The 20,587-nt window shown below is 41.0% G+C and overlaps 3 protein-coding genes across 3 annotated transcripts; all 3 read left to right on the top strand.

The window, feature by feature from the left end:
• The first annotated feature begins 3,493 nt into the window (after nucleotides 1–3,493).
• LOC142962984 (protocadherin gamma-A2-like) lies at nucleotides 3,494–5,950 on the top strand. The gene has a single exon (XM_076103673.1). It carries the CDS (start codon nucleotides 3,494–3,496, stop codon nucleotides 5,948–5,950), a length of 2,457 nt encoding a protein of 818 aa, XP_075959788.1.
• An 856-nt stretch (nucleotides 5,951–6,806) lies between these two features.
• On the top strand, nucleotides 6,807–12,965 carry LOC142962982 (protocadherin gamma-A6-like). Its single transcript, XM_076103672.1, has 4 exons — nucleotides 6,807–6,828; nucleotides 7,067–7,348; nucleotides 8,636–9,396; nucleotides 12,129–12,965. The coding sequence occupies exons 1-4, from the start codon at nucleotides 6,807–6,809 to the stop codon at nucleotides 12,963–12,965; spliced, it is 1,902 nt and encodes a 633-aa protein (XP_075959787.1).
• Nucleotides 12,966–15,846: 2,881 nt separating this feature from the next.
• On the top strand, nucleotides 15,847–20,149 carry LOC142962981 (protocadherin beta-15-like). The gene is made up of 3 exons (XM_076103671.1): nucleotides 15,847–16,611; nucleotides 17,897–18,091; nucleotides 19,331–20,149. The coding sequence occupies exons 1-3, from the start codon at nucleotides 15,847–15,849 to the stop codon at nucleotides 20,147–20,149; spliced, it is 1,779 nt and encodes a 592-aa protein (XP_075959786.1).
• Nucleotides 20,150–20,587: the final 438 nt, after the last annotated feature.

Genomic DNA, 20,587 nt, shown 5'->3' with positions numbered 1-20,587 from the left:
CTCTCTGTCTTTCTGTTTAATTAAATGCATGGCATTCCTTTCTGACTACTCTATTTATCACTACATCTTCTGATTTTGTGAGAACAATACAGTTGATGAACTGTAGTTATAGCTATTAATAGTATTGCTTTGTTCCTGCTATATTTATCTTTGCTTCTGTTAATGTTTTTGTATAAAACAGCCTTCACAGTTTTATTCATTGTCCATTTTGTGACTTGGAATACACTGCAGCCAAGTTGATAATGCCATGTTATGTTTTCACAATTCCATGATTTATCATGTGACAGAGACATAATAAAGCCTTTGCACTATGCTATGAATTGAACAATATGTGAACAAACCATGAGTGTATACCGATGAAAAATAAACTTGAAGAGAAGATTGTGTCTTACTTCTCCATTTGCCCATGAACTTTTGCAAAGAACATGTAAAGGACATAAATGTAGGACATTTATATCAGAAACCAAAACTGATGGCCACCATAACAAAAATCAAAGGCAACTCTAATCAACAAGAAAATAAAAAACTTTAACATTAAACAAATACTCAAATGCATGTATTTGTAGTACAACATGCTCTTAGATCTCGAACACATTGCTGCCACTACTGCTAATAATTAAACATAATAAAAACGGTAATAGTGGCACTTTTTTTTCTTTCATTCTTTTAAACCATATGTTTTTAGATAAACTGTCAATTCAACTTTTCCAAGGCCTCTTTAGCATAAAGACACATAAAGGTTTCAGACATCAAACAGTAAGAAACTAAAGATAAAATGTGATGCTAAATCAAAGCACTTAAAATCGAAAGAAGCATAAAACAAAATGTTTTCATATGTATCAATCTTGAAAAGTATTGTAGTGTGGAGCTGCACTCAGATCAGTGGTTTGAGTCTTACACAACAGTTAAATGGTGATTTTTGTTTTTGTGTCACATTGTGTGTGCGTGTGCGTCCCTGCATGTTACTGCCTGTGTCATGGTTATGAAGCAGAGAGGTTTTGTCATCAAAATAATCCTCATGTGAATTCGTGTGTGTTCGAACTGTGAATCGTGTTACAGCTGCAGGCTCATTTGTGCTCCTAATTTCAGCCATGGAAGGAGGTGGAAAAACAAGCAATGCTTCATTTGTGTGTCTGCGTTACCGGCTCACTGTTTTAAGCAGTGTGGTTGACAATATTGGAGAAAGATAGAAAAGTATGTCAGTTTCACAGCATGGCTCATTTTAATTAACACAAGCTTCACAGTTTTCAGTCATTGTTTTTTAATACAGACAGTAAATTAGTTTTGTTTTATAGAAACACTGTGCAGAGTAAGGGATGACATGTTGGAAAACTGCTGAGACATTTTATATGCAATTCCAGGAGTCGGAATTTTCGAGAAAATCATGAAAGCTGCACTTATCTGTATTTTTGTATAATTAAATATCTCTCTAGGTAATCATTTTGTTGTCACTTTGTCACTTGATTCTTGCATTCTACTTTCTAATTTGATATACTGTCATTGAATTTTAAAATGTGATTTCCACGGACTTCATTCATGAAGCTGCTATAAATAATAACATCATAGCATAAGGACTGGTAGCTTAGGCTGGCTAATAATAAAGTAAGCATAGTGTAATGTATTTTAAATGCTCCAAAATAGACAGAAAGTTATTTACAACAACTCCAGGTTGAATAAGAGGTGAGAGCTCTCTTTCCATGGCAGCATGTCAACACATCTAAGGTCTGCTGCCAATTGACAGTCAAAGCTGCCTTCTGAAGACTCAATTTAATCAGGAAAAACAGGGCTCTATTTTTGGTTTGCTGACAATAGTCGGGAGTGAGCAGAACAGAACTGAGCAGGATAAAGCACTTACCTTCGTTGATAATAGCTTATTATTATTTACCAAAAACAAATAGTTCAAGGAAGTCAAGAATGAGAAAACGTTGTGCAATCGATGAACTTTGAGATCAATCTGGAGTCAGACTATTTGTTTGATCTGATATGTCACAAGATCAAACCATTATATAAGTCATTGTTTCACTGTTGATATGCATACAATGCCTAATAACGTAGAAGGATGTGACAAGATCAGATTTTGTTTTAGGACTCATACTAACTGTTTTCTTCTTTCTCCTTTCTTTTTTGGTGCACTCCTTGAATAAAACGTTAAAATCCCATCCAGCAGGTAAGATTATTTTCACTTTCCTTTCTTTTTGAATCTCAAACAGATCAATGTTATGTTGGCATTGCATCTTTGTCAACACCACACTCAAACTCAGACGATCACTTGTTTACAGAGAATGAGATTCAGTTTGTATTTTCTTTACTCTCTCTCTCTTCATCTGCATCTATTTTCACTACACACAGACTGTATTTAATTAACCTAGCAAAACTAACAATGCAAACGTTGGTTGGACACACATATTTTCAAATGCTGCTATGAAAGTCATAGTCATACAAGACTGAGATTTTCGGCAGCAGTTTTGGAGCACAGGCAGCTGTATTGCTCTTATTTTTGTGTGCTGTGATTCCACTCGAGGTTTTAAACTACATGCATATTAATCACCCCGATGTGCAGTCATTGCCTAAATAATGCAAAATCATGATGCGCAGAATGTTAAGCTCTGCGGCAGTATGCTAATATTTTATTTCAACAGGCATTATTGTGACCTACTAAAAAATTGTCTTTCTTACTTGTGCGAGCATTATGTTGTGCTGCATGGAGAAGAAACATACTGCTGCGAAATGTGTCAGTGTTCGCTCATGCTTGTGGTTGAGCGTTGGAGTGCTTTCTGCTCAAATGTAGGTCACAGTCCGATTGGATCAGGCGAGAAAAGAGTATCTATCTGTCTATCTATCGCCATTTAACTCTGTCTGTATGTCCACAATTTGTTCTTAGAATGCTATTTTAAATATTTGGTTCCTCTCTTATATTTGAGATTGTTGTAGCTGTTATATTTTAAAAGGGCCTGCAGGATAATTGTATAACTGGGAACCACTTCCCAACACAATACACAGTATTCTCAGGCTTACCCACTTGCATTTTTAGTCTACTGACAATCTGTCCAATCCGATACTGAGAAAACACAAAGTGTGGCATTTTCTACAGACTTGTATTATTTTATGCTCTTTTCTTTTCACTTAAAGTGGATGTTGTTGCCTACAACCCCATTATTACAAATTAGGCAGGCAGGGCCCGTTTGGGTGATTATACAGTTGGAGCATTGATCCACACATACTGCTGATGATGTTTCTCTTAGTCACTGTTGGTGGTGCTGTTGCCTAAGCAGACTTTGATTCGTCTAACGTCAGCCTTATCACAAGTCACCGCCCGTCGTCGAAGGGAATGGGCGATAGTTGTGTGCATATATTCAGTAATGTTCTAGTACAGATGTTGGCATTGTGAGGATTTGAGTGAACACAGAGTTACGGTCCATTTTGTAAACGACATACGAGGCCTCTCTTCTTATACGGATACATTTCATTTTGGATCATATATTCATGGGAAGAAATGGATATTCTGAAGAGCAAAGGTACCTCATCGGATTGGAGAGTCTCCATTTTGCTTTTTTGCCTTGTTGCTGCGGTTTGCGGACAAATTCGTTATTCTGTACCAGAGGAGATGAGAAAAGGGCTGTTTGTCGGAGACGTTGCAAAAGACCTGGGCTTGGATGTTGAAAGGTTGGTTTCTGGTCGGGCTCGACTTGTTATTGATGATGATAACCAATATGTCGCGCTGAACCAGAACAAAGGGCATATTGTCGTCAATGAAAGAATTGATCGAGAAAAATTATGCGCCAAGAAATCACCGTGTAGCTTTAGTCTAGAAATTGTCCTCGAAGATCCACTTGAATTATTTTCCATAACCATCGAAATACAAGATATAAACGATCATGCTCCGTCTTTTCCCAAAAAGGAGATTCATTTGGAAATAAGCGAATCGACGCCAACTGGGACAGTATTCCTGCTTGATAGCGCAGCTGATCCTGACGTAGGAATAAACTCACTGCAAAGTTACTCTTTAAAGGAAAATCGTCATTTTATCCTCAAACAACACACTCGCACAGATGGGAGTAAATATGCTGAAATGATGCTTCAGACTGGTTTGGACCGCGAGAAGCAAAGCGAGCATGCGCTTGTATTAACGGCTGTAGATGGTGGGGAACCGCAGAGGTCTGGGACAGTGAGGATCCATATTGCTGTTTTGGACGCAAACGACAACGCACCCGTTTTTACGCAGTCCGTATACAAAGCAACTGTCTTGGAAAATGTCTTGCGAGGCACAGTTATTGCTAAAGTCAGTGCTGTAGATGCGGACCAAGGTTACAATGGTAACGTTACATACTATTTCACTCACTTAGAGGAGGATTCGTCCTGTCCTTTCGAAATAAATTATTGCACGGGAGAGGTTAAACTCATCGGTGACATCGATTACGAGGTTTCTCCAAATTACGAAATAAACCTTCAAGCAAAAGACCCATGGGGTGTAGTGGGCGTCAGCAAATTAATAATCGACATAGCAGATGTAAATGACAACAGTCCAATAATCACAATGGCTTCTTATTCGGGCAAAATTTCAGAGGATTCCCTCCCTGGCACGGTTGTGGCGTTAATTAGTGTTCAAGATAAAGATTCCGGTAAAAATGGTCAGGTTCATATAAATATTGATGAAAATCTCCCGTTCAAAATTAAATCGTCTCTCAGAAACTATTACACATTGGTCACGGAGCAAATCCTCGACCGAGAAAAGTTTTCCAAGTACAACATCACTCTCACTGCCACAGATGAGGGCTTCCCGACCTTATCAAGCAGAAAAACTGTCGTGTTAGACGTTACTGATATTAATGACAACGCACCGACTTTCAGCCAAAGTGTTTACAGCACACAGGTGATAGAAAACAATTCGCCTGGTGTACCTCTGTTACAGATCCACGCTACTGATCCAGATCAGGGTCAGAATGCACGGGTATCATATTTTCTTATTGACCGGGAAGTTAATGGAAATCCGGTATCCACATATTTCTCCATTAATACGGAAAGTGGAGTAATTCAGTCTTTACGTTCACTTGACTTTGAACAAGTCAAAGAATACAAAATACGAGTCCAAGCGCAGGATGGAGGGTCGCCACCTCTAAATAGTAACACAACTGTTATTGTACGTGTCCAAGACCAGAACGACAACCCTCCTCAGGTTCTGTACCCAGTCCAGACTGGTGGATCTCTGGTGGCTGAAATGGTGCCTCGTTCAGCAGATGTGGGCTATCTGGTCACTAAAGTGGTGGCTGTTGATGTGGACTCTGGACAGAATGCCTGGCTCTCCTATAAACTGCAGAAAGCCACAGACAGGGCGCTGTTTGAAGTGGGCTTACAGAATGGAGAAATAAGAACTATCCGCCAAGTCACTGATAAAGATGCTGTGAAACAAAGACTGACTGTTATAGTGGAGGACAACGGGCAGCCCTCTCGTTCAGCTACAGTCATTGTTAACGTGGCGGTGGCGGACAGCTTCCCTGAAGTGCTGTCTGAGTTCACTGACTTTACACAAGACAAGGAGTACAATGATAACCTGACTTTCTACTTAGTGTTGGCTTTGGCTGTAGTTTCCTTCCTCTTCATCACGTGTTTAGTGGTTATTATATCAGTGAAGATCTACAGATGGAGACATTCCCGCATCATGTATCACTCCAATCTCCCTGTGATTCCGTATTATCCGCCACGTTACTCAGACACTTTGGGGACAGGGACTCTCCAACACGTGTACAACTACGAGGTGTGCAGGACGACTGACTCCAGGAAGAGTGACATAAAGTATGTGCAACCCATGAGTCAAAGTTTGGTTAGTGTGGATGAGGCTGGAACTGAAACTCTGCAGAATGGACAGCAGCCATCAGCAGTATCGTACATGTCTACTCTGGTAAGTTGGTCTGTGGGACTTCCCTCAAGTCTTATCATCTATTACATCTGCTAGTATTATATAATGTTGATATTAGGTTTACGTTCATGTGTTTGTAATGATACAAATAATTGTAGCTGGAATAGTGAGATATAAAAAGCATGATTCAGGATGGTGTTTCCTGACCAACGGTCAGTTCTGCAGTTCCTTCGCTCTCCATGGTGCTGAAGTAAGTCATGACATTGAAATGCTGTTTTCATTTGGAGACTTTGCACTGGCTTGACTTTGAAGTAATCCTGGTTGAATTTAATTTCATAATTTCGTGACTAGGCCTACTAATAATATTAACATAAATAACAATAATAATAACAATAATACTAATTTGATGACTCACATATTAGTATTTAGTGATTTTGAAGCATTTTAGAACGTGTTAGAGGTTTGCTATATATATTACTGTCTCCTTTCTGTCTAGTATTTTAGTAGTGCACTTATATGGAAAGAATGTCTTTTGTTGTATTTAATTTATTTACATACACAATATAGGCTCTTTTTTAGACACTGCTGTTAAGGGGTCGTCTAACTTGAATTTTTGCCCACTGAAAAAAGTAGTAGTTTGAAATATTACCCAGGTTTTTCTTGAAAACAAAAAGCAGCAATTTATCTATATTTACTATTTTTTTCACTCAAATCGTCAAGAACGAAATAGCATGCGTGGCATTAGATTGAGCTAACATTAACGTGTTTTTATTTTTCAAATGTACCAGTACGATAGATATTATCATCCGAAACACAAAACTCTGGAGTTGGATATTTGGTACAAGTTTAATATGTTAGCCTCTAAGTGACGCTGTTGCCTGGTAAATCAATTGAACCGTGCAGTGTGAGGCAGTGCTTTCCCCTCCCCTGTCACTGCGTTATACAAGAGGATATGCTCTTCGTTTCATATGAGGGTAGGCTCTTCGGAGACACAGTTGACACTTCTAACGTGTAATTATAATTTACCTGGAAATCATGCGTTTTCCCCAGTGAGTTGAAATATTTAGTTCATTGTGCAGTTTGCTTTAAGACGCTGTTTTTACATGGCATTTAAAGAACATCCTCGTGACGGAGGAGTACGATGGCGATTGTTTGGACGATTGCGAGGAGCAGTGTGTCTGTTCATTTTTCAATTCATTTTTGTTCATCAAGTGGAGGCACAGATCCGGTATTCAATACCAGAGGAGATGAAGAAAGGGTCCCTTGTTGGTAATATTGCACAAGACCTCGGTTTGGATTTGAAAAGGCTCCGTTCTGGCCGGGCCCGCATCGTTACCGGAGAAAACATCCAGTACGCTGAGCTGAAAACAGACAAAGGGACTTTGGTCGTGCACGAGAGAATAGACCGAGAACAGCTTTGTGGAGAGGTAACACCGTGTAGCTTTACCTTTGAGATTTTATTGGAAAAGCCAATGGAGTTGCACCCTGTGACCATAGAAGTATTGGACACAAACGACAATGCTCCCACCTTCCAAAACAGTCATCTAAAATTTGAAATAAGCGAATCCGCTGTGCTTGGATCCCGTTTCGTTTTAGAGATTGCGGACGACGCCGACGTTGGCGAAAACGGTCTGCAGAACTACATTTTAACTCCGAACGAACATTTTGTTTTGAAACAACATGTCAATCCGGACGGCAGTAAATATGCTGAAATGGTGCTTCAGAAACCCCTAGACAGAGAAGAACAGCCACGCCTGTCTCTAAAACTGTTGGCTGTGGACGGCGGAAATCCACAGAAATCGGGTACAGTAAATATAGATGTCCACATTCTAGATGCCAATGATAATGCTCCTGTGTTTAACCAGTCACTGTATAAGGCCATGGTGGTTGAAAATGCACCAAAAGGCAGTTACATTGTTACTGTGAATGCAAGCGACATAGATAGCGGTTCAAACGGGAATATAGCGTATTCCTTTTCAAAATCAAAAGCAGGGATTGCTGACTTGTTCGATATAGATGAAGCTACTGGAAAAATATATGTGGCAAAGGAAATAGATTTTGAAAAAGACAAAAAAATTGAGTTTAGGGTTGAAGCCAAAGATCAAGGCGGACTCACAGATTCAAGCAACGTTGAAATTGAGGTAATCGATGTCAATGATAATGCTCCGGTCATTAACGTGATGTCATTCACGAGTCCTGTTTCGGAAGACTCCCCTGCTGGTACAACTATTGGCATAATTAATGTTAAAGATCTTGATTCTGGTGGAAATGGACAAGTAAGTTGCACGATCGAAGGCAATGTTCCTTTTAAAATTAAATCCAATGTTAGAAATTATTATGCATTGATGACTGATGCTGCATTAGATCGTGAACATTTGTCGGAATGTAACATCACTGTTATTGCCTCAGACTCAGGATCGCCTCCCCTCTCAACGAAAAGAACCTTTTATCTTAAGGTCTCGGATGTCAATGATAATGCCCCAGTATTTCCACTAGGCTCCTACAGTGCATTCATCACAGAGAATAACACTCCAGGTGTATCTGTTCTAAGTGTTTATGCTAAAGACCCGGATGAAAACCAGAACGCCCGTGTTAACTATATTTTGGAAGCGTGTGAGATCGGCGGATCTCCAGTTTCTGAGTATATTTCTATAAATGCAGAAAGCGGAGTAATACATGCAGTGCGCTCATTTGATTATGAGAAGATCAAGCAGCTTGTATTCACTGTCAAAGCGCAGGATGGAGGCTCCCCTCCACTCAGTAGCAATGTGACTGTGAAAGTACTGATCCAGGACCAGAACGACAACCCTCCTCAGGTTCTGTACCCAGTCCAGACTGGTGGCTCTCTGGTGGCTGAAATGGTGCCTCGTTCAGCAGATGTGGGCTATCTGGTCACTAAAGTGGTGGCTGTTGATGTGGACTCTGGACAGAATGCCTGGCTCTCCTATAAACTGCAGAAAGCCACAGACAGGGCGCTGTTTGAAGTGGGCTTACAGAATGGAGAAATAAGAACTATCCGCCAAGTCACTGATAAAGATGCTGTGAAACAAAGACTGACTGTTATAGTGGAGGACAACGGGCAGCCCTCTCGTTCAGCTACAGTCATTGTTAACGTGGCGGTGGCGGACAGCTTCCCTGAAGTGCTGTCTGAGTTCACTGACTTTACACAAGACAAGGAGTACAATGACAACCTGACTTTCTACTTAGTGTTGGCTTTGGCTGTAGTTTCCTTCCTCTTCATCACGTGTTTAGTGGTTATTATATCAGTGAAGATCTACAGATGGAGACAGTCTCGCGTCCTGTATCACTCCAATCTCCCTGTGATTCCGTATTATCCACCACGTTACTCAGACACTTTGGGGACAGGGACTCTCCAACACGTGTACAACTACGAGGTGTGCAGGACGACTGACTCCAGAAAGAGTGACTGTAAATTCGGCAGAGCCGGTAGTCAGAACGTGCTGATAATGGACCCCAGTTCTACGATGCAGCGGATACAGAGTGAGAAGAGCATCCTGGATGAACCAGACTCTCCTCTTGAGGTGAGTTAAACATTTTAGCTGCGTTTGTTTACCCCGATGTCCTCTTATTGTATTTAGTTGCATCAATACAAACCGTTGCACGCGATTCTGTCACTTTCAGCACCATGGACACCAACTTTGTTGGCATTTCATTATTTAAATATTGCTTTTTGTTAAAGTTGTCATGAATACACCTTTGGAAAGCATTGACTGACTTTATTTTGTAACTATGTTATACTGCCTTAATGCGTTTTGGGGAAGATACAACTTCATTATTAATGTTTAAACGTTACGTCTCTACGCAAAGTGTTTTGTCAAAGTTTCGATTGTGTTCTTTGTACAGTATTTCCTCTTGGCAAGGAAGGATGCTGTTAGTATTGTTAATGTGAGGCATGAAGGCAACAGGAAAAGTTTAAGGATCAGTCTCAGTAAATTGATTGAAATATCAATGCTGAAAAATGCAGAACCTGGATCCCCCACAGTCTTTCGTTTCACCATATTAAAGTGACTATAGCCTTTCTGCATGTTTTGCTGATGACGGCTGATAATGCTGTTAAACATTTCCTAAGACAGGATTGTTGGGCATCATTGTATTTAAGAAGTCAGTGCATTAGGGGTTTCCCGTAAACAAATGTATTTTTTTTCATTCAGTTTTCCATGTTATCTTTCTGTATGACTGAGTGCGATGTAGTCGAATCATTTTTGAATGAGATTGAATTTACTAATAACGGGATCTGACATAATACATTATATTGAGCTGTATGTGTTTTAATTTACAAATATATTTAACGACACTCCAGTGTGATTTCCACATTAGGTAGACATTTGTTCAGTTTGTGTGCTTCAGAGCTCAGCGGTATGTCTTATTTGATGTTCAGCTTTTAGACTCTAAGGGACGCTGTTGGTCAGTGAAATATTTTATATGTTGTGTCGTCATTCAATCCATCCTCCAACTGACTATACAGTGAAGAAGGCTCTCTGTGTTCTGTCGAGGTTTAGGGCACATACGAGATAACATGGTCTCACAGACTTGCATGTAAAGATTGAGTACGTGTTTAGTTGTTCCGGATATATCAGAACCAGCTTCACCATCATATCAATCGGACACAGATTTTTTATTTGTATTCTTTGTTGCCACGATGGTAACTGGATCTCTCACATGCGCAAGATGGCGATTGTTTTATGGATTACGACTTCAGATAGGACTGCTCATGTTGCTGTTTCATGCGGTTAACATGGTAGGTGGTCAGATTCGTTATTCTATACCGGAGGAGATGAAGAAAGGCTCCGTGATTGGTAATGTAGCGCAAGATCTTGGTTTGGATCTGAAGAGAATCCGTTCTGGGCGGGCCCGTATCGTGACCGGAGAAAACATTCACTACACCGAGCTGAAGACAGACAAAGGGATTCTAGTCGTGAATGAGAGAATAGACCGGGAGCAGCTTTGCGGAGACGTAACTCCGTGTAGCTTCAGCTTTGAGGTGATTTTAGAAAACCCTATTGAATTGCACAGAATAACTGTTGAAGTTTTAGACATAAATGATCACGCTCCCGTCTTCCCAAATAAAGATAAGCCTATCAGCCTTGAAATCGGTGAATCAGCTGCAGTTGGAGTGCAGTTTCCACTGCAGAGTGCAGATGATCTAGATGTGGGGCAAAACGCGTTGCAAGATTATGTTTTGTCGCCAAACGAACATTTTATATTGAAACAACATGCGAATCCAGATGGAAGTAAATATGTTGAAATGGTGCTCCAGAAGCCTTTAGACAGAGAGCGACATCCTCATCTCTCTTTAAAACTGATCGCAGTTGACGGAGGAACACCACAGAGATCGGGTACAGTAAATATAGACGTCACTGTGTTAGATGCCAACGACAATGTTCCAGTATTTAACCAATCGGTGTATAAAGCATCTGTGATGGAAAACACAATGAAAGGCACTTGTGTTATTACTGTAAATGCCACGGACGCTGACAGTGGTTTAAATGGAGTCATTACCTACAGTTTGTCTAAGACGAAAGGAAATGTAGGCAATGTATTCAATATTGATGAAAACACAGGCACAGTTTCTGTTTCTGGTCAAATTGATTATGAAAAAGACAGAAAGTACGAGGTCAGAGTTGAGGCAAAGGATCAGGGTGGCCTAACCGGGACGAGTAAGATTACATTTGATGTTTTTGATGTCAACGACAATGCCCCAGTTATAAACATTATGTCATTTTCTAGCCCCGTATCTGAGGATGCACGCCCTGGTACAACTGTTGCTGTTTTGAACATAAAAGATGCAGATTCTGAGAGTAATGGACAAATAAAATGTTCTATAGATGGCAAACTTCCATTTAAGATCGAATCATCTCTAACAAACTATTACAATTTAATCACAGATCAACATTTTGACAGAGAATCCGTCTCAGAATATAATATAACAATAACAGCCACTGATTTGGGGTCTCCTCCACTTTCTAGCTCAACAAAGTTACATCTTAAAATCTCTGACGTAAACGACAACGCACCTTTATTTAATAAAAACAGCTATTCTGCTTACATCACAGAGAATAATTCCCCTGGAATTTCCATCTTTGCTGTCAGCGCGCGAGACTCTGATTGGAATCAAAACGCGAGAATCTCGTATCTTTTAGAGGACACACAAGTCGGCGGTAGTCCAGTCTCTACTTATGTGTCTTTAAACTCTGAATCTGGGGTTCTTAGCGCGGTTCGTTCTTTTGATTATGAGCAAATTAAACAACTTCAGCTAGTAGTCAAAGCGCAAGATGGAGGCTCCCCTCCACTCAGTAGCAATGTGACTGTGAAAGTAATAATCCAAGACCAGAACGACAACCCTCCTCAGGTTCTGTACCCAGTCCAGACTGGTGGCTCTCTGGTGGCTGAAATGGTGCCTCGTTCAGCAGATGTGGGCTATCTGGTCACTAAAGTAGTGGCTGTTGATGTGGACTCTGGACAGAATGCCTGGCTCTCCTATAAACTGCAGAAAGCCACAGACAGGGCGCTGTTTGAAGTGGGCTTACAGAATGGAGAAATAAGAACTATCCGCCAAGTCACTGATAAAGATGCTGTGAAACAAAGACTGACTGTTATAGTGGAGGACAACGGGCAGCCCTCTCGTTCAGCTACAGTCATTGTTAACGTGGCGGTGGCGGACAGCTTCCCTGAAGTGCTGTCTGAGTTCACTGACTTTACACAAGACAAGGAGTACAATGACAACCTGACTTTCTACTTAGTGTTGGCTTTGGCTGTAGTTTCCTTCCTCTTCATCACGTGTTTAGTGGTTATTATATCAGTGAAGATCTACAGATGGAGACAGTCTCGCGTCCTGTATCACTCCAATCTCCCTGTGATTCCGTATTATCCACCACGTTACTCAGACACTTTGGGGACAGGGACTCTCCAACACGTGTACAACTACGAGGTGTGCAGGACGACTGACTCCAGAAAGAGTGACTGTAAGTTCGGCATAGCCGGTAGTCAGAACGTGCTGATAATGGACCCCAGTTCTACAGGAACGATGCAGCGGATACAGAGTGAAAAGAGCATCCTGGATGAACCAGACTCTCCTCTAGAGGTGAGTTAAACATTTTAGCTGCGTTTGTTTACCCCGATGTCCTCTTATTGTATTTAGTTGCATGAATACAAACCGTTGCACCCCATTCTGTCACTTTCAGCACCATGGACAGCATCTTTTTTGGCATTTCATTATTTAAATGCTGCTTTTTGGTGAAGTTGTCATAAATACACCTTTGGAAAACATTGACTGACTATCTTTTGTAACTATATTGCCTTAATGCGTTGTAGGCAAGATAATACTTCATTATTCATGTTCAAACGTCACATGTCTGCCAAACGTTTATTATCACAGTTCTGATTGTGTTCTTTATACGGTATTTCCTCTTGGCAAGGAAGGATGCTGTTAGTATTGTTAATGTGAGGCATGAAGGCAACAGGAAAAGTTGAAGGATACAGTCTCAGTAAATTGATTGGAATATCAATGCTGAACAATGCAGAACCTGGATCCCGCACATTCTTTTGTTTCACCATATTAAAGTGACTAGCCATCGTTCTGCATGTTTACCTGATTATGGCTGATAATGCCATTAGACTTTTCCTAATACAGGATTGTTGGGCATCAGTGTATTTTAGAGGAGAGTGCTTAACTTCCGTATCAGTCTTGATACAACTAGACAAACCGTTGAATCAGGGACTCTTATATGGTTTTAGGGGTTTCCCGTAAAGATAATACATTTATTAATTTCATTTTCAATATTTTTTTCCTGTATGACTGAGTGCGCTGTAGTCGCATTATTTCAGAATTAGATTCCATGTCCAAATATGTTTTGACAAGTGCTTTGTGTTTTGATTTCAAACAGAATCTGACAAAATACATTATGTTACGCTGAATGTGTTTTAATTTACAAATACTATATGTAAAGACATTCCAGTGTGATTTCCACATTAGGTAGAGATTTGTTCAGTCAGTGTGCTTCAGAGCTCAGCGGTATGTCTTATTTGATGTTCAGCTTTTAGACTCTAAGGGACGCTGTTGGTCAGTGAAATATTTTCTATGTTGTGTCGTCATTCAATCCATCCTCCAACTGACTATACAGTGAAGAAGGCTCTCTGTGTTCTGTCGAGGTTTAGGGCACATACGAGAGAACATGGTCTCACAGACTTGCATGTAAAGGTTGATACGTGTTCAGTTGTTCCGGATATATCAGAACCAGCTTCGCCGTCATATCAATCGGATACCGATTTTTTTTTAATTCTTTGTTGCCACGATGGTAACTGGGGGATCTCTTACATGCGCAAGATGGCGATTGTTTTATGGATTACGACGTCAGATAGGACTGCTCATGTTGCTGTTTCATGCGGTTAACATGGTAGGTGGTCAGATTCGTTATTCTATACCAGAGGAGATGAAGAAAGGCTCTGTGATTGGTAATGTAGCGCAAGATCTTGGTTTGGATCTGAAGAGAATCCGTTCTGGGCGGGCCCGTATCGTGACCGGAGAAAACATTCACTACACCGAGCTGAAGACAGACAAAGGGATTCTAGTCGTGAATGAGAGAATAGACCGGGAGCAGCTTTGCGGAGACGTAACTCCGTGTAGCTTTAGCTTTGAGGTGATTTTAGAAAACCCTATTGAACTTCACAGAATAACTGTTGAAGTTTTAGATATAAATGATCACGCTCCCGTCTTCCCGAATAAAGATAAGCCTATCAGCCTTGAAATGAGTGAGTCAGCTACAGTTGGAGTGCAGTTTCCACTGCAGAGTGCAGATGATCTAGATGTGGGGCAAAACGCGTTGCAAGATTATGTTTTGTCGCCAAACGAAAATTTTATATTGAAGCAACATGCAAATCCAGATGGAAGTAAATATGTTGAAATGGTGCTCCAGAAGCCTTTAGACAGAGAGCGACATCCTCATCTCTCTTTAAAACTGATCGCAGTTGACGGAGGAACACCACAGAGATCGGGTACAGTAAATATAGACGTCACTGTGTTAGATGTCAATGACAATGCGCCAGTATTTAACCAATCGTTGTATAAAGCATCTGTGATGGAAAACACAATGAAAGGCACGAATATTATTACTGTAAATGCCACGGACGCTGACAGTGGTTTAAATGGAGTCATTACCTACAGTTTGTCTAAGACGAAAGGAAATGTAGGGAATGTATTCAATATTGATGAAAACACAGGCACAGTTTCTGTTTCCGGTCAGATAGATTATGAAAAAGACAGAAAGTACGAGGTCAGAGTTGAGGCAAAGGATCAGGGTGGCCTAACCGGGACGAGTAAAATTACATTAGATGTTTTTGATGTCAACGACAATGCCCCAGTTATAAACATTATGTCATTTTCTAGCCCCGTATCTGAGGATGCACGCCCTGGTACAACTGTTGCTGTTTTGAACATAAAAGATGCAGATTCTGAGAGTAATGGACAAATAAAATGTTCTATAGATGGCAAACTTCCATTTAAGATCGAATCATCGATAACAAACTATTACAATTTGATCACAGATCAACATTTTGACAGAGAATCCGTCTCAGAATATAATATAACAATAACAGCCACTGATTTGGGGTCTCCTCCACTTTCTAGCTCAACAAAGTTACATCTTAAAATCTCTGACGTAAACGACAATGCACCTTTATTTAATAAAAACAGCTATTCTGCTTACATCACAGAGAATAATTCCCCTGGAATTTCCATCTTTGCTGTCAGCGCGCGAGACTCTGATTGGAATCAAAACGCGAGAATCTCATATCTTTTAGAGGACACACAAGTCGGCGGTAGTCCAGTCTCTACTTATGTGTCTTTAAACTCTGAATCTGGGGTTCTTAGCGCGGTTCGTTCTTTTGATTATGAGCAAATTAAACAACTTCAGCTAGTAGTCAAAGCGCAAGATGGAGGCTCCCCTCCACTCAGTAGCAACGTGACTGTGAAAGTAATGATCCAGGACCAGAACGATAACCCTCCTCAGGTTCTGTACCCAGTCCAGACTGGTGGCTCTCTAGTGGCTGAAATGGTGCCTCGTTCAGCAGATGTGGGCTATCTGGTCACTAAAGTGGTGGCTGTTGATGTGGACTCTGGACAGAATGCCTGGCTCTCCTATAAACTGCAGAAAGCCACAGACAGGGCGCTGTTTGAAGTGGGCTTACAGAATGGAGAAATAAGAACTATCCGCCAAGTCACTGATAAAGATGCTGTGAAACAAAGACTGACTGTTATAGTGGAGGACAACGGGCAGCCCTCTCGTTCAGCTACAGTCATTGTTAACGTGGCGGTGGCGGACAGCTTCCCTGAAGTGCTGTCTGAGTTCACTGACTTTACACAAGACAAGGAGTACAATGACAACCTGACTTTCTACTTAGTGTTGGCTTTGGCTGTAGTTTCCTTCCTCTTCATCACGTGTTTAGTGGTTATTATATCAGTGAAGATCTACAGATGGAGACAGTCTCGCGTCCTGTGTCACTCCAATCTCCCTGTGATTCCGTATTATCCACCACGTTACTCAGACACTTTGGGGACAGGGACTCTCCAACACGTGTACAACTACGAGGTGTGCAGGACAACTGACTCAAGAAAGAGTGACTGTAAGTTCGGCATAGCCGGTAGTCAGAACGTGCTGATAATGGACCCCAGTTCTACAGGAACGATGCAGCGGATACAGAGTGAAAAGAGCATCCTGGATGAACCAGACTCTCCTCTAGAGGTGAGATAATCGTGCTTCCCGTCTGTTTCTTTATGTGTTTCTCTCTTTCACTTTTTATTCCTATTGATGGAGAACAGCTGAACAATATATTTTAACTTTCAGCACCATGGACAGCATCCTAGTTACCTTAGCTCATTTGATAATTCTGCTTTTGCAAACGTCTTTGCATACGTAGCAGCTTTTAAACCTTGTGCCGTGGAAATTATTTTTATATGCGCGTTTATTTGACATTTCCAAAATGTTGTTGATCCATGTCCACTGCTCAACACTACAGTATATAATATAAATCTTAATCCTAAATATGTTACTTTTTCGCTACTGTGGATTACAGGTGATTGAACTAGCCTCCATATCTGTATTACACACCCTTCAATCAAGTGAGTTGTTTTAATACAGGTTCCAGTGATGTGATTTCAGAATAAGAGCATTGGTATTTATTTTCAGGTTTTATAGCTTGTGTGGAACTGAAGTTAAAGGTAGTTGTTCAATTCCTTCAATTGGACTGTGATGTACAGTCTCTGAGGGAAATTTGATTCTCCACGGATACCCCCCCCCCCCCCCCCCCCCCCCATTTATTTGCTTTAATACGAACTGATTAACAGCATTCTGTAGATCCATTTTGATTGTTCGCAGTCCTCAAATACTCTGGAATGAATTACATCATATGATCAATACCAAGATGTACTGTTGATTTTTTTCTGATGTTTGTTTAGCTCTTTTATAATATTGCTCCTCTCTGTGAGGGGAATTGTCGGTATCTTTTTACCATGGATGTTGAATTTGAATAATTTTCCATCCTGATGTTGATATTCATTCACTGGACTCTAAGGGACGCTGTTGGTCAAGTAAAAACAAATCGGAACAAATGTTTTAGGCGGTGCCTTTGTGCTCTGTGGAGAGTCGGTGTGCTTTAGTGAATAGCGTTGAGGTGGGCGCAGACAGACTGCTTGGTTTCATATTTAACAGCACGAGAGAAAGGAAGCTTGGAATACAGATCGTTCTATACACTAACGTGGATTGCGTTGCTGTTCATACTTAGGTTTTCTAAGAGAAGTGTTTGGATGGTATTATTTCATATCGTTTATTTGATAACATGGATTGCGGAAAATATGACTACCGGCCTCTAAGATGGCGTTTGTGCTACAGACTGACGTCGCAAATCGTTCTGTTTTGCATTTTTCTCAGTCATATTGCCAGTGGTCAAATACGTTATTCAATCCCAGAAGAGATGAAGAAGGGATCCCTCATTGGTAATGTCGCATTGGACCTTGGAATTGATATGCAGAGGCTCCGTTCTGGTCGGGCCCGTATCGTGACCGGAGAAAGCATCCAGTACACCGAGCTGAAGACAGACAAAGGGACGCTGGTCGTGAATGAGAGAATAGACCGAGAGCAGCTTTGTGGAGACGTCACTCCGTGCAGCTTCAGCTTTGATCTGATTTTAGAAAACCCGATGGAACTACACCACGTTACGGTCGAAGTATTGGACATTAATGATAATTCACCTTCTTTTCATCAGAACGAAATGCAATTGACGATTGCAGAATTAGCCGCACCGGGAGCACGTTTTGTTTTGCCTACAGCCAATGATCCTGATGTAGGAGCCAACGGGCTCCAGGAGTATAATTTATCTCCAAATGACAATTTTATTTTAAAAAAACATTTAAATTCTGACGGAAGAAAATATGCGGAAATGGTACTTGAGAAACCACTGGATAGAGAGCGATATCCAAGTATGTCCCTAAAGCTGATAGCAGTGGACGGTGGGACGCCACATAAATCTGGTATAGTAAATATAGATATCACTGTCCTAGATGTTAACGATAATTCTCCTATTTTTAATCAGTCAGTATATAAGGCCAATGTAATGGAAAATGCTGCAAGAGGTACCTATATCATCACTGTAAATGCTACTGACGCAGATAGTGGTTCCAATGGGTTGATCTATTATTCTATTTCCAAAATGCAAGGCAGTATTGACAGCATATTTGAAATGAATAAGACAACGGGTGTGATGTTTCTCTCAGGGCAGGTTGACTATGAAAAAGCAAAGAAATATGAAATAGGCATTGAAGCCACCGACCAAGGAGCTTTAACAGACTCGAGTAAAGTTATAGTTGAGGTGATTGATGTGAACGATAACCCCCCTATCATTAATGTGATGTCATTCACTAGTCCTGTGTCAGAAGATTCCCCTCCTGGTACAACTATTGGCATTATAAATGTAAAAGATCTTGATGCAGGTGATAACGGAAAAGTAACCTGTAGAATCGAACAAAATGCACCTTTCAAGATTACATCTAATTTAAGAAATTACTATACTTTGGTAACAGACACTGCATTAGATCGTGAAACTGTTCCAGAGTATAACATCACTGTTGTTGCGACAGATGCAGGAATGCCTCCTCTCTCAACTAAAAGAACCTTTCATTTAAAGGTCTCTGATGTGAACGATAATGCTCCTGTGTTCCCACGAAGTGTTTACACTGCGTTTATTGTGGAAAACAACTCTCCAGGTGTTTCTCTTCTTACCATAAGAGCACAAGATCCTGACGAAAACCAAAACGCCCGTATATCTTATTTTCTAGATGTTAATGACGTAAGCGGATCTCCACTGTCTGAATATATTTCTATAAATGCAGAAAGTGGAGTGATACATGCTTTGCGCTCATTAGATTATGAACAAATCAAACAGCTGCCCTTTGTTGTCAAAGCGCAGGATGGAGGCTCCCCTCCACTCAGTAGCAATGTGACTGTGAAAGTAATGATCCAGGACCAGAACGACAACCCTCCTCAGGTTCTGTACCCAGTCCAGACTGGAGGCTCTCTGGTGGCTGAAATGGTGCCTCGTTCAGCAGATGTGGGCTATCTGGTCACTAAAGTGGTGGCTGTTGATGTGGACTCTGGACAGAATGCCTGGCTCTCCTATAAACTGCAGAAAGCCACAGACAGGGCGCTGTTTGAAGTGGGCTTACAGAATGGAGAAATAAGAACTATCCGCCAAGTCACTGATAAAGATGCTGTGAAACAAAGACTGACTGTTATAGTGGAGGACAACGGGCAGCCCTCTCGTTCAGCTACAGTCATTGTTAACGTGGCGGTGGCGGACAGCTTCCCTGAAGTGCTGTCTGAGTTCACTGACTTTACACAAGACAAGGAGTACAATGACAACCTGACTTTCTACTTAGTGTTGGCTTTGGCTGTAGTTTCCTTCCTCTTCATCACGTGTTTAGTGGTTATTATATCAGTGAAGATCTACAGATGGAGACAGTCTCGCATCCTGTTTCACTCCAATCTCCCTGTGATTCCGTATTATCCACCACGTTACTCAGACACTTTGGGAACAGGGACTCTCCAACACGTGTACAACTACGAGGTGTGCAGGACGACTGACTCCAGAAAGAGTGACTGTAAGTTCGGCAGAGCCGGTAGTCAGAACGTGCTGATAATGGACCCCAGTTCTACAGGGACGATGCAGCGGATACAGAGTGAGAAGAGCATCCTGGATGAACCAGACTCTCCTCTAGAGGTGAGTTAATTAATGTAGCTTCGTTTCTGTGCTGTTATTTATCCTTCTGTGTGTAGTTACATTGATAGTGAAGTGCTGCCACTGTGCCGTTCTATCCAGCACCATGGACAGCATCTGACTTTTTGCAGCACTTGATAAGAATACTGCTGTATTGATATTCAACTTATACTACCTGACATAAGCAGTTAGTGAAATGTTGCTTTCCTTGTTTCACACGCACATTACTTTGACGTAGTTGCATGTTGTATTAACGTAAATGGTATCTTGATCGTTTTTGAATATACTTGTACATTTGAGGTGGTTGCTGGGGTCTCTTAATAATATCCCACTCGTGATTTTTGGAAAAAAAAGGTTGTCATCTGATATCAATTGGTAGGACAGTAAAAAAAGGCTCCTTTCACTGCTCTCCTTGAACATCAACTACCACGCCCCTTTTGTTTGGTGTTT

Source organism: Anarhichas minor, unplaced genomic scaffold (genome assembly GCF_050575085.1).
Source record: "Anarhichas minor isolate MPS153535 unplaced genomic scaffold, ASM5057508v1 ptg000028l, whole genome shotgun sequence".
Lineage (NCBI taxonomy): Eukaryota > Metazoa > Chordata > Actinopteri > Perciformes > Anarhichadidae > Anarhichas > Anarhichas minor.
Note: the sequence above shows the minus strand (reverse complement) of the source record. Positions and strands in the feature narration are given on the sequence as shown.

Excerpts from the sequence above, each read along its gene's own strand:
- LOC142962984 (XM_076103673.1), top strand. The coding sequence starts at position 3,494 with ATGGATATTCTGAAGAGCAAAGGTACCTCATCGGATTGGAGAGTCTCC.
- LOC142962982 (XM_076103672.1), top strand. The coding sequence starts at position 6,807 with ATGCTCTTCGTTTCATATGAGG. Across the intron at positions 6,829-7,066 it reads GCTCTTCGTTTCATATGAGG|TGGAGGCACAGATCCGGTAT; the intron begins GTAGGCTCTTCG and ends TTGTTCATCAAG. Across the intron at positions 7,349-8,635 it reads GGAGTTGCACCCTGTGACCA|TACTGATCCAGGACCAGAAC; the intron begins TAGAAGTATTGG and ends TGACTGTGAAAG.
- LOC142962981 (XM_076103671.1), top strand. The coding sequence starts at position 15,847 with ATGATCCAGGACCAGAACGATAACCCTCCTCAGGTTCTGTACCCAGTC. Across the intron at positions 16,612-17,896 it reads AACCAGACTCTCCTCTAGAG|AGGCTCCGTTCTGGTCGGGC; the intron begins GTGAGATAATCG and ends ATTGATATGCAG. Across the intron at positions 18,092-19,330 it reads TACACCACGTTACGGTCGAA|GATGGAGGCTCCCCTCCACT; the intron begins GTATTGGACATT and ends GTCAAAGCGCAG.